This window comes from Salmo salar, chromosome ssa16 (genome assembly GCF_905237065.1).
Source record: "Salmo salar chromosome ssa16, Ssal_v3.1, whole genome shotgun sequence".
Classification (NCBI taxonomy): domain Eukaryota; kingdom Metazoa; phylum Chordata; class Actinopteri; order Salmoniformes; family Salmonidae; genus Salmo; species Salmo salar.
Genome location: NC_059457.1, coordinates 46232720 through 46247180, shown reverse-complemented (window position 1 = coordinate 46247180; position 14461 = coordinate 46232720). Strand labels below are relative to the sequence as shown.

At 41.9% G+C, this 14461-nt stretch overlaps 1 protein-coding gene across 5 annotated transcripts in view; it reads right to left on the bottom strand.

Annotated features, from left to right (window-relative positions):
- The window catches only part of LOC106574075 (nuclear factor 1 A-type), a 283951-nt gene extending 283030 nt beyond the window's left edge, over positions 1–921 (bottom strand). For 2 of the 5 annotated variants that reach the window (XM_045697324.1, XM_045697328.1), the window contains exon 1: positions 357–914. In XM_045697324.1, the coding sequence (XP_045553280.1) occupies positions 357–452 (96 nt within the window). In that variant the 5' untranslated portion in view covers positions 453–914. Of the gene's footprint in view, positions 1–356 lie in introns of all 5 variants that reach the window. The other 3 variants (XM_045697325.1, XM_045697327.1, XM_045697330.1) reach the window with 3 other exon arrangements.
- Positions 922–14461: the final 13540 nt, after the last annotated feature.

Sequence of the window (14461 nt, the reverse complement as noted above, 5' to 3'; positions counted from 1 at the left end):
TATAAAACAGGACACTGTAAAAGAACACATAAGTACATCGTTGGCAGGACAATATTTCAGATCTGACATCCTGAATTGAGACGACAAGAAAAAAACAAAAGGGACATGAGTCTCAAGGCTCCAACAGAGAGAAGACTGTGACATTGACAAGACACAAAAACAAACAATACAGTCATTAAAAATCCACTCAATGTGAAGTTGAAAAATTGAGTTTCAAAAAAAGACACAAAAAACATCTTTGTTTTTTTTAAAGGCTCTAAAGAAGAGGTGGGGAAAGAGTTTCTTAAAAGAAAAAAAAAAGGGGAAAAAGAATGGAGGAAGAAGAAAAAAAACAGCTTTGGTTGCTGCCAACTTACCATCCACCAAGTCCTGGCTGAGATGTCGTAGCAGAGCTGCCATTTGATGGAGCCTTCCGTGGTTTTGCCTGCCATTACACTGTCAGCAAGCTTCATCTGATGCTAGCGCACTCACCGGAGATAAGACGCCTAATTGAGAAAACATTCGCACTGGCATGTTGGGAAACATGTAGCCTGCTCCATACCATATGGAATCATGGGTAAAAAAAAAACTGAAAAAAAAAAAACTTGACAATGAACCAATCTGAAGCAGACCCCGTGGCAAGGTGAGCGGCAGTCATCTGCTCAGGGACCGCGCCGTCTTTAGAAAAAACACCAGAATGATGAGCCTTTTTCCACATCACTGAGTGCCTGGGGTCGTTTTTTCTCCCTCTTTAATTAGGGCTTGTTCTTCATCATCACCATCACCACTAGCACGTTGACTTAGGTCTGCACAAGTTCTTCTATTTTCCTGACTTTCTGCTCTCTTTTTTTGGGAGGAGTGGAGAGATTTAATAGGACAGAGTCAGGTAGAGAAAGGGAGTGAGGGCAGTGGGCTGAAGCGCTACAGGCTATTAGGCTGACATTTCTGCCGGACAGATGGAACTGCTTAGACTATCATGCAATGTTTTTTTCGGCTCCCCCCCTTTCCCTCTCCCGGCAAATGTCTATATTTTAGCAAAGGATCCACTAAATCCCCCCCCCCCCAAAAAAAGAAATTGACACAGGGTGGTCACTTGTACTGACTGCCTTACTTGACACTCTGCTAATATATTTTTTTTTATCTAGACAAAGTCTGGACATTATGTGGAGGAATTCAAGGCTGTGTGTAGCAATGCTGTCCAGAAGACATTTCACGCCTTTTAAAATTGTATTGAGGATAAGTAAGTGACCAAACTTTAAAAATATATATATTTGAGTATGTTTAGGCTACAGTAGATATTCTGTATTTATATTTTTGATGTTTAAAATGACAACCTGTTCTTGACTACCTCACTTTATTATTACCCATATTCACCATTGCATGCAGTACAATCAACTCACTAAATCAAATTAGATGATGCTCTGTTAGTTTCCTTTAACGACTCCTATCTTCTGATATATGTTTCATTAGTGCATTGCTGACAAAGTCCCAAAATGTTTTGCAAGTCAGCAATCAAGTTTCAAGATGCATAACTTTCAAAATACAGAAATACAGCCGGTATGCAAAACGCATGATCATACGATGCAAAATTAATCCTACTGGATGTATTTCTGTATTTTGAAACACATATTTTGCATCATATGATGCATACCAGCTGTATTTCTGTATTTTTAAAGATATCTTGATGCTGTGTTTTGCATTAATGCTGCATTATGCATCATATGATGCAAAATGCATCATACCGGCTGTATTGCTGTATTTTTAAACATATCTTTTGCATCATATGATGCATACCGGCTATATTTCTGTATTTTTAAACATATCTTTTGCATCATATGATGCATACCAGCTGTATTTCTGTATTTTGAAAGTTCAATATCTTGAAAATGTGATTGCTTACATGCAAAACATTTTTGAGACTATATCAACAATGGACTAATGAAACAAGTACCAAAAGATAGTTTTTGTGTGGAATTTTCCTTTAAGTGCATTGAGCAGGGCTGGAGGGCCATAAGAGGTGATGCCCGGCCAGTGCTCTCTGAAGCTCAGGTTCCTCATCAGGGGGAATACCTGAACCAGGGGAGGGAGGAGACAGAGCGCCCATCAAACAGTTCTCCCATTGTAGCATAGCGGCTATGGAATTTGATTCAGCCAGAGATATGGCAAGCGCTTTGGGGAGGGGAGTAGAAATGCACAGGTACTCTGAAGACCAAAGGCCCCGCTGATGGGTTTGGAGGGAGGTCATCTTAAATTTCACTTCTTGTGAACACTTTTTCACTTTCTAGCACACTTTGTTCCCCAATAAATTATGAGAAAATGTTCCCGACCTTTCTCAGAATGGCTGAGATACAAACACTATAAGTATGAATCGGAGAATCTGATTCAACCTTATAAATTAGAATTCTTTAAAAAAGTATCTTATTAAATAAAAGTGTATCGTCTCGGATGAAGAAATCACAACAAAGTGAGGCAACAATTAAATATTAATGTGCAACATGTTATCTCAATAAACAATTGGCTTTCTGAGACCTTGTTCTCGGACTACTTTTCACCATAAATTAGATGTTTTTTATTTTGTTTTACTCTTTTTAAGGATCAGTCCAGTTTAATACACTTTCTGGACATCAGGGCAGTCTCTATTATTAAAAGTCAAGAGGAAAGAATAATTGTTTATATCATCTCAATTAAAAGGAATCACTACTACTTTTATTTGACATAGCTGACCTTGGTTGGCAATGTAAGTCATTTTGCTGTTACATTTAGTAGGGATGACGGTTTGCAAAGACCAGAGCTGTGGGAAGTTCAGGATTGGTTATGCGTGTTCTGTGCGTTTGTGTGAGAGAGATTGGGGATAGAAGCCGTGTCACACAGCGAGCGAGGGGCCGTTTACTGTATACCAGGTTAGCAGCGGCCTGAGAGCCTCTACAGTCTGCACTATCACCACATACAATGCAAATTACAAGGCAAATTAGTCTGCAGCATATATTTACACAGACAAGTCTTTCAGGCCTGTGTCACAATAATTAATCAAGCAATACATGAAAAGATCCCACCCCCCCGCCCCAAAAAAAAGAAATCAAAAGATTCTACGTGTAGGTTTGATAAAAGTTGATATTACATAAAAAATACGACCACATCGACATTAAGTTGCTATATGGTTGCTACTGACGATTGTCACCGAGGTGAATAAATGTGACATGTTATCAAATGGTATGCATGGTATATGTGCTAAAATTACATTCTAAAATGTTATATGCAGATGGTAATTACAGTTAAATTGGAATGTTATATAAAACAATATTTATTAAAAGCAAAAAATATTATAATAAAATGTCTACCATTAAGAGCTGTTCTATGCGCAACTATGATTTATGAGCAACTATGATTTCCCATTAAAAACTAGCGAACGAAGTAAACACTTTCAAAACATTTGAGGATATTAAAACAATGCTACAGAGAGAAAGCAGCCAGTCAACTCTATAAACTGGCCAGTAGAAAGCAGCCATTCAACTCTATAAACTGGCCAGTAGAAAGCAGCCATTCAACTCTATAAACTGGCCAGTAGAAAGCAGCCATTCAACTCTATAAACTGGCCAGTAGAAGGCAGTGTTGCACTGATAGGCTTTACAGTTATTAGAGCACTTCACAGATAGTGAAGTTTTTACAAGTTAAGATTGACAATCATACCCTTGGTTCCATTTACATGCTATGATAAAGATGGACTTTTCTTCATTATCTCTTCCTTACTTTTTCCCGAGTATCAGTATGTCATCAACACAATGCGTTTTGCTGTCAGAAGTCCTCCATACATTAATTTCTGCAATTGAAAAATGACAAAGCATCAATGACAATTCCCATATTATTATTTGACATGGATACCTTAATTTTAACAAACAGTTTACTAAACACAATGTATCAAAACAAGTACAAAATCAAGTAAATTAGGCTGCAACATTTTTTTCATTACAAAAATATATTGTGCATTGAACTGTGCTTGAATCACACACCACAGCAAGGAAAAAATTAATTGCAAATAAAATACAATGGGTATAATAACCTATTTAGTACTATCACTACACACTTGGGAGGCAGGCATGCTGAAATGATATGACGTGATTTATGAAATCACGCACCAATGCCTTGCAGATATTTTGTTTGAGAATAAAAGTTGGGAAAAAATGTTGGGTTCATTCTAAGAGGATAAACATTGGTCTTCATTAATTCAACATCATGTAACCCTCCATGTAATATTTTCAGTTTATCCAATATGGCCACTTAACTTCCCAACTTTTATCAATATACGTTTTTTTTAACCAATCTGTCATTTCAACTGAAATGCTAATAAAAATTATACAAGCCAAGCTTAGTCATAATATACGACAACAGTGCTTTCTAACCGTTCTAAACTGAAACCGGCAAAAGGGAGAATGCTCGTGCACCTTTTTCCAATTTATCCCCAAATCCAATAAATTAAGCAAATGTGTGCATTAGGTTACTTCCTCTTGCTAACCATGATTCAAAACGCCAAGAAAAAAAACATGAATGTCAACATGTGTTTTGCTTTTCCTCTTTGTGAAACATGGCTGTACCCCCAGGCAGGCCTGCGTCCTGCCACCCAACGCTGTAGCCGGTGCTCCGCTCAGTGAAACTCGCTGAAGCCAGAGGAACCGTCAGAGCCAGTGTTCTGTGTGATAATCCAGTCCCTGAGCTGAGTATCCTTAGTGCTTCCTAGGAGAGGATTAGGTTTAGCCAAGTAGACCAATTTAACCAACTTTGAAATAAGTATCCCACAAAAATGTCCTAATAGCTAAGTTGAACAGTCTTGGAAACTTCTTTCCGGGCACCTTTTCCCCTGTTTTTATCTGTCGCATCGGCACTTGCAGAACATAAGCACCTAGTGAAGCATTTGACAAAACCCAGGAAGCTTTACTCCAAACAAGGGAATTTGTTTTCATGCATTTTTCCTCTCTGATTGTTGTCAGATGCCGTTGTGTTCCAGGTTGTTAAAACTGCAGAGGGGAAAGCATGCACCAAAATAAATAATATTTCTCATTTATATACTCAACGTATATAAGCCACAAACAGCGTCTTTGAACTTAAACTGCAGGAAACAATTAATCTGAAGGCTCTATCAGGGCCATCAGCCATGGGAAGTGAGCTCGCACATCGGCAGTGCAGTGCCAGTGAAGATTCCTCGCATTCGTTTTCCCGACATCATGAGCAAATGGGAGCGAGTGAAAAAGCAGCTGCCTGGACCAAAGCTCTTTGTGCGACATGCCTGATGTGTTAGTGACTTGGGGTTTGGCTGGAGTCTCTTCTGAGTGTGGATGCTAAGTGAGGACAGTAATAGGGACCTGCTGTGCATGTGCTCCAGCGATTAGAAACACGCCACACACACGGGCCTCGGTTCCACGTCCAGGCATTCGCTGTAGTGAGAACACCTGGGACCACCATCTACAGTAAAATCTATGCAAAACAATACTCAGACAAAATACTACCACCCACATGTAATACCTAGTAAGCTCTAAGGGCAGAATACTAAGTTGAAATACACACGCAACTTCAACTGAAGCGCAAATCTGGATTTAAACAATGCATCTCAAATTAGAATTTCATCCTAAATCCCCCAATTAGTCAGGCAAACTGTGTTGTCCATTTCTCAGAAATACTAATCTGTGTAAATAAATCAAGAGAATTATTCCTATCAAACCCACTGAAAGACAAGGACAAGAGAATATCAGAGTATGAATAATGGATGTCACAAGAGAGAATAACTGGGAGTATGTGAGACAGCAAAATGCATAAGGTTAATACATTCAGGTAGTGCATCCAGTACACAGCCTCAGACCTGACCCCTTACATTACAGCCACCTGGTCCTATATACACTTGTGAGAGAGTGCATGTGTGTGTGTGTGTGTGTGTGTGTGTGTGTGTGTGTGTATGTGTGTGTGTCCAAACACACCGAATACTGAGTCTACAACCAACCACAGGGCTGGCAGAGATGGGTTTAAAGTAGAGGGAGGAGGAGGTAAAGGAAAGGAAGGGGCTTGAGTACCATCTGCCTCTCCACTGCTGACAGAACCAAGATATAAGGTCAGTGCCTCTCCACTGCAGACAGAGCCAAGACGTAAGGTCAGTGCCTCTCCACTGCAGACAGAGCCAAGACGTAAGGTCAGTGCCTCTCCACTGCAGACAGAGCCAAGACGTAAGGTCAGTGCCTCTCCACTGCAGACAGAGCCAAGACGTAAGGTCAGTGCCTCTCCACTGCAGACAGAGCCAAGACGTGCATCTCAATGTCTCTCCACTGCTGACAGAGCCAAGACATGCGTCTCAATGGCTCTCCACTGCTGACAGAGCCAAGATCTGCGGTCAGAGCCAAGATGTGGGGTCAATTGCTCTCCACTGCTGTCAGAGCCAAGATCTGCGGTCAGAGCCAAGATGTGGGGTCAATTGCTCTCCACTGCTGTCAGAGCCAAGACGTGCGGTCAATGTCTCTCCACTGCTGTCAGAGACATGTAGTCAGAGCCAAGACGTGTGGTCAGAGCCAAGACATGCAGTCAGAGCCAAGACATGCGGTCAGAGCCAAGACATGCGGTCAGAGCCAAGACATGCGGTCAATGGCTTTCCAGTGCTGACAGATCCAAGACGTGTGGTCAATGCTTTTCCACTTCGGTCAGAGCCAAAATGTGCAGTCAGAGCAAAGACTTGCGGTCACAGCCAAGACTTCTGGTCAATGCCTGTAAACTGCTGACAGAGCCAAGACATGCGGTCAGAGCCAAGACACACTGTCAATGGCTCTCCTTAACTGGAAGTGTGCTCACTGGAAATGTGTTTTCAGAGTTGATCTATGTTCAATGATATTGTGAGAGCTGCTGTTTTACATGACGACTTGGAATGTATTTGTGCCTTTGTGTACGCAGACGATGAGGGAAATTATTAGTGCAAAGGCCAATAGAGCAGTGAGGTTTGTACACAAATACTGTCATTTAAATTGTACTATTTCGAGCATTATGCTCCTTTTAAAAATAAATAATGTTTCATTCAGAAAAACACAATTAGACAACATGGAGGAGGAATCTTTAGAATGTCACAAAAACAAAAGCATCCAATTCTGTAAGCTTAGCAAACAAACACGAAATGAAGTGAACCCCCCCCCCCTCCCCTTTACAGATTAATGACCGGCTAGCATGCACAACCTCTCCCTGGTTTAATTATCCTCAGAAAATATTGCCTGGTGCCCTTGAAGGCTATTTATACCCTGGGAACTTTAGCCACAATGGATCATCAGGGTACACTCATCCATTTTGGTGGTGAGAGTTGATGGTTAAGTTGGCAGAAACATAAAACTTTGAGGAATTCATTTTTTTCATTTACATTTTAGTCATTTAGCAGACGCTCTTATCCAGAGCGACTAACAGTAGTGAGTGCATACATTTCATACATTTTTTCTCTCCGTACTGGTCCCCCGTGGGAATCAAACCCACAACCCTGGCGTTGCAAACACCATGCTCTACCAACTGAGCCCCTGTTCTCTCCAGAGGGCCCTGCAGACACTTGGAATGGCAGCCAAACGACGTTGAGGCATGCCAAATGCCAAAGTGCTACGCCTTCCCCAGAACAAGACATTGTGCCGTTGTGCCATTTAAAGTCGACAGTCGCTGCACGCTACGTGGGGCTGTTACCCCGCGAAATGCCCGCTGCGTTGATGTCCATCTTGGCACATCATTCTGAATCAGAACGAGTGGCGATGAGTGGCAGCCAAAGCTGTCATCCTGATGTCCTATGTCAGCCAGCAACAGCCCACGTTCTGTTCCTCTGACCTTCATCATCCCAAGGTTCGCTGGCGGCCCATGCCACCTTGTCCCCGCCCTGCTGTCCGGTTCGCTGGCTGCCCACGCCACCTTGTCCCTGCCCGCCCTTGCCACCTTGTCCTCGCCCGGCTGCCCAGCAGTGAGCCCACTCAAAACCTACTTTCACAACATTCCATACCATAGCCTACACACAGCTGATTATGCACTGTTAAAGAGTACACATTTGATGAATAGTTTTCTAAATGATTTATAGATTTTGCAATGGAAATATTCTATAATCTAACCAATTAGTGCTACTAACTGTAGTGGACATTTGCACTGTAACACACACTGGGATGTGTAGGCCTATCCACGAGGGAAGGGGGATTTGCTATACAATTGCACAAACACTGCATCAATTTGCATCCCAATCTAAATTGGCCCACTCTGGTGAAGTGAGGCTAGAATTAAGCAACAAGGCCAGAGGGGGGTGTGGTATATGGCCAATATACCATGGCTAAGGGCTGTTCTTACCCACGACGCAACGCGGAGTGCCTGGATACAGCTCTTAGCCGTGGTGTATTGGCCATATGCCACAAACCCCTGAGGTGCCTTATTGCTATTCTAAACTGGTTACCAACGTAATTAGAGCAGTAAAAATACTGTCAGCCAATCAGCTGTCAGCCAATCAGCATTCAGGGCTCGAATCATCCAGTTTATAACGTGGATTTTCATACAAACCTTACTATCTAAACAGCTACAACTTTACTGCCAGCTGAGAATGATACTAGGGATAAGTTCTTAAGCTATTAAATTCAGCTTTAAGAGTGTTAATTGCGAAAATGGCAGATACCAAACGCCAAGTGTATGTTTTTGTACATCCAAATACTGCAACTCACCATACTATTGGTCTCGCCAGACAATTTTCCGGTCCAATGAAGAGGGAGGCGTTTGGCAAGGTAGGAGGCACATCTTAGGAATTGGCTTTCACTGACACCAACATGGAGCCAGCAGCACCAGCAGTGAACAGACTTCCTTTCTAAACTTTGGGATCTTTACAGACTCACACCCAAGATATAGCAGGGTGCAAGTTTCTACAGGCTTCTGACAGAGTTCTATACAATGATGCATATAAACTCTGGATTGTTGATGCTATGTATATGGGCTCCCGAGTGGCGCAGCGGTCTAAGGCACTGCATCTCAGTGCAAGAGGTGTCACTACAGTCCCTGGTTTGAATCCAGACTGAATCACAACCGGCTGTGATTGGGAGTCCCATAGGGCACAATTGGCTGGGGTAGGCCGTCATTGTAAATAAGAATTTGTTCTTAACTGACATGTCTAGTTAAATAAAGGTAAAAAATTATATATGTATATCCAATGAGAGGCTTTCGAGCCACTGGTTGGCCATATTGGCACTACTCAAAGGTGCAGTCATCCATAGGAATGAATGCAATTCTACAGTTTTTCAAGAACAAAATCACATGGATTTAAGTATGTGGATTTAAGTATGTTTTTGTTGTAGTGGGGACAGTAACATTAGAGGTTTCAAAACAATGTTTTAATTATTTATTTGTATGTTAACTCACATAATATAATTTAAAAGTATGCATTATGGTGTATAATAGAATAAACATTGCACAAACAAATATAGACATTAATAAATGCATTTCTATAGCTTGCAAAATATATTTTAACACGGCGGGGGAGCGCCAAGATGCAGGCCCGGCGGCTTCAAAACCCAGCCCCTTGTCAGCCATCTAGTGTATATAAAACATTGGTCCTATATCCCAAGGGGCCGGGTTTCGTCGCCCAAATTGCCTTCAAAACTTGTACGTTTAACCTATACAAACAAATAATATTAAAAAGTGTTGAATTGAAAAATAAGTTTTTACAGCTGAAGCAAGGTAGGCCAGCACATGCGCACGAACTTGACATTTTAAATGCACTAATGTAACCTAATTGTTATATAATATTATAATCAAACACTTCCTTACCAAATGTGCCAATTCTTTGGGTTGAAAACAAGGACAAAATGCGACTTAATTGAGTTTTTCGACGTTGTAAACGCTAACGTTAGTAGGCCCACCTGCTGGTCTAACGTTACCTTGTTCGTAGCCTGAGCATATACTTCCTCGTCGAAAAACAGCACATTTCGGTCGCCAATATCTTACTGTTTATGCTACTTGTTTAATGTCCTCTAAAACGTAAAAAAAAAGTGTGACTTATTTCAATGAAAATATTGGCAAAATAACGAATATTTAAGGGAACGGACAGCGTCGGTAATGAGGAACAAAAACGCCACAGCAGTTGGGACGACAATCAGCGAAGCGCGCGGAGGTCTGAGTTGTGTCAGGTGAATAGGCCTAGTTTACATTTCAAATGCTTATGTACTGACATCAGATATCCCTATATGTATTGTTTTAGAATCAGACTAACATATAAATGTAATAAATTATTATACATTTTTATTTTTTTTTAAATTGGGATATTTCTGATTTCTTGGCAATACTGATTTGAACTTGATTCAAAAAGTGTGGACACAAATCCCCTTCATTTGAAATACATAATTCACATTCAGTATTATTCAGGCATCTTCCTGTGTCCAGTCCATCACAAGAGAACTGAACAGAGCACAGGAAAAGGGAAATAGGCCAGGGAGTGGATTGCTATTGGCAATAATGAAAATAATAAGGCAACTCTGTATATCTCCTTTAATGAAGAAGTCCAATTATTTTTTAAATCTATGCTTTTTGGGGGGGGGGGTTGCATCTTAAATTTCCCCCTCACATAATGGCCCCATTGTTGTGACTGCAGATTAGTGACTGGAACTGAACTTCACAAAATACCTGCTGTCCCCTGAGTCAGTTACCTGAAAGCTCATATTTATTCCTCTTATCTTTGAAATCCTCTCACAAGGCTGCTTCAATGGTTAGTCAGACCAGGTGGCTTTAATTTACTTATTTAAAGGTATGGCTTATGTTTACCAGACCAAATTAGCCTGTCCGTCTTTGTGACAATACAGTGAAATCTCCTTTGATATCAGACTGTTCGTTGAGTGTAGAACTAATGGAAATATTTTTTCCGTTAGAGATTGCACTGCTTTACCGTGGGTTTGTGCATTCAGTGAGACGATGCTTAGGTTTTGAAAGGTAAGCAAGAACACAATGTGGTGACTTGAGAATGATTCCCCCTTAGAACAGGGACCTCCAGAATGATACTAGGCTGCAGAGTTGATGAATGGAGGCATTAATTGAAAATCGTCACTATAGGAACACAACGTGATGTGGGTTTGGCTGTGGGCCTTGCCAGCGAGGTTAAGTGCTGAAAGAGAAATGGGCTGTAAGTGAGGAAAAATTGAGAAAGGGAGACTTGAGGGAGGGAGGACGGAGGGAGGCAGCAGTAGGACATGGACACAAAGGACAATGTGGGGGATTGAAGGTGATTGCTCTCTCTCGCTCAATTCAAAATGAAGGCAATAATGGAGAATTTCCCAAAAAACACAGGTAGCACAGATAATTGTAGGTAATAATTTAATATAATAGTGGAGATATGTCCATACTTTGAAGGACCCTCTACATGAAATCAGAAGTTACTGTACGAAACATTAGGAACACCTCAGAACAGCCTCAATTTGTCAGGAAATGGACTACAAGGTGACAAAGGATTTACACAGGGATGCTTGCCTATGTTGACTCCAATGCTTCCCACAGTTGTGTCTAGTTGGCTTTGTTGTCCTTTGGGTTGTTGGCCATTCTTTATACACATGGGAAACTGTTGAGCGTGAAAAACCCAGCAGTGTTGCAGTTCTTGATGCACTCAAACTGGTGCACCTGGCGTCTACTACCATACCTCGTTCAAAGACAATATTTTAAATATTTTGTCTTGCCCATTCACCCTCAGAATGGCACACATACACAATCCATCTCCATTGTCTCAAGGCTTAAAAATCCTTCTTTAACCTGTCTCCTCCCCTTCATCTACACTGAAGTGGATTTAAGAGGTGACATCAATAAGGGATCATAGCTTTCACCTGGATTCAACTGGTCAGTCTGTCAAGGAAAGAACAGGTGTTTATTTTAGTCCAAGTAAAGTACTGCTTATCTACCTATGTGAATGATGGGCCAGCCCAGTGCAGGTCCCTTCCTTAGGCTTGGACGGTGAGCTCAAAAATATCCTGAGCCCGTTGTCCACCTGAGCAGCTCCCCTGGTCCGACCCCCATCGCCTGGCAATCAGAAGAGAACAATTCTAGTGTGCCCCTCTCGCTTTACGTCTATTTAGCATAATTACGTTGATCTGCCTACGGTAAGGCTCAGCGCTCCCTTGCCTTCTGCCACTGTGAATCACATCGGCATGCTAAACACTTCATCTGGGGTCTTCGGGCTGCACAGGCTGGACACACTGCGGCCAACCTCTGTGGGCTGGATATGAACACAACACTTAGAAACAGGTTATCTAGACTGGTAGCGTTGTCATTTTATGACAACAAAATATTTGAATTGTTGCTATGGATACACTACTGGTGATTTAAAATTCTGAACTTAAATGTTTACCAGTCTTTTTCCCTCAGGACTATTAGTTTATGTAACTGTAAAACATACCAAATACTTGGAAGTCACAGACTTTTCACTTTATGCTTTTTAAATATGAATTTGCAATGCAAATACATGTTGACTAATACTGAGCAAAATGTTTATGGTGATTCCAGATGATTGTGGGAGACAATGTGCAAGAAAACAGCACAAATCCTCTTTAGGCTCTGTGTTTTGTGTTTAAAATGTAAACATAGTGTAAGTGTACACCACTATTACCAACAAAAATAAGTGACATAAACTGCACAATGTGTATCCCCAGCCAAGCCTCCACCTCCTCCTTCTAACAGTATGTTCTCCCCTTCTGAAAGGCTTCATTTTTTTGAAGGGCTTGGTTATCAAACCAAAATATGAAACCCAAAACAGGAAAATCATTTTTATGGCTTTTAATTATATTTTCTAGGCTTTTAATTGGAGGGACATCACACTGCTCCACGGAAACATATGTTCACCTACCCCTAGCAGATGTCCTTCTCCAGGCCCTGACTCACGCCCAGTAGAGGCATGTAAGCTTCAGTAACTTCTTTGTTTTGGCCAGCCATAGGCCTGCTCTCTTGGGCAAGCATCTCTTTTTAGCTCTACCTTTATTTTTGTCCATATTCTTTTCTTTGTTCGGAGTAGTGATTTTCATACACATAGACACACACACACACAACCACACACACACACACACACACACACACACACACACACACACATTGACACAACTTCCATAAAAACGAATATCTAGTCACTAGCAAGATATGGAAACGGCAAAGCAGAATTGTAGCTGTTAGTGGAAACAGCCAAGACACTGAAGTTGAAAGAGAGAGGGTCATGGCTAGATAGTTTACAGCTTATGTTAAAATGACATCCAAAGTATGACAAAATATATTATTTCAGCTAACCTGTGACCTAATTCTCCTAACCTGCTACGTTAATTCTCCTAACCTGCTACGTTAACTATCCTAATCTGCTACGGAAAGTCAATTCTGGTCCATTCTGACAAACAGTATACTATCTAGTCAAAACCAGAGAGGGGGCCCAAAAATAAGAAACAGAAGATGTATTGTGGCAGTGTTGCCATCTGCAGCCTGCCCTGTGTTGGCAGCGCCGTCCGTCTGTGCGCTTCCCTTTCCAGTGAGTGGAGATTAACAGACAAGCCGAGCAGTCTGGCAGTCACCCTGGTCCTGCTGGAGCCGGAGAGGGTGACGTCCCCCAAGAGGGAATTACAGAACCCTCTGCGTGTCCTGATACTGTTCAACAAAACACCTTTTCACATCCAAAACCCAGAGGATGGAATAGTTGTAATATTGCCTGGTTAGGGCCACCATTGTCCCATTTATTATGTATTTTATAAATGCTCGCCTGGCAAATCTTTCTGCTATTTTTGTCTGATTCAGTTGGGCTGCTTAATCCAATCCGCCGACATATTGTACCTCTTCGTTTTATCTTTAGTTTCCCTGCGGTTCTAAGTCATTCACATATTTCCTCAATGTCACTGTTTTTTCCCCAATGTGAATGTCAATAAGACAAAATAGGAACCGCATAGGGCTGATACAATGAAGATAGCCGAAGCACAGACACAAAACACAACAGGACGAAACTAGAATGTTCTTGTGCTGGTTGTTGGCTACGTATTGTACATTTCAGGGTCAGTGGACTGAAAGAAACCTTGGCTCAGTCCAGGAGACCTGGAGAGTTGCCCCAGAGCCTGGCTGTCTTCCCCTGGAGGCCCCCAGGTCTGAGGGCAGAGGGCTGGGTGGTGGGGTGGAGGGTGGTGGGTGCTGGACCAGGCCAGGGTGGGAGAACCAGAGCCAGGGAGGGAGGACCAGAGCCAGGATCTAAGGAGAGCCAGTGACAGCCCGTCCTGAAATCTGATCCTTAAGATCCTGTCTCACCAGACAGGTTTCTGTTTACCCCATTTAAACAGTGCCAGAATGCCAAATGTTAATATGAGGCATTGATACCATACCTGTGTTACAGTGGGCAGGGCGGTGCGGCAGAGACGTGTGCTTGACATGGAGCATCATGTGTCCGTTCCAGAAAGATACACCAGGGACTCAACGGGACTCGGGTTGCAGTGACGTTCGAGAGCAACGCTGCTCTACCTCTCATACT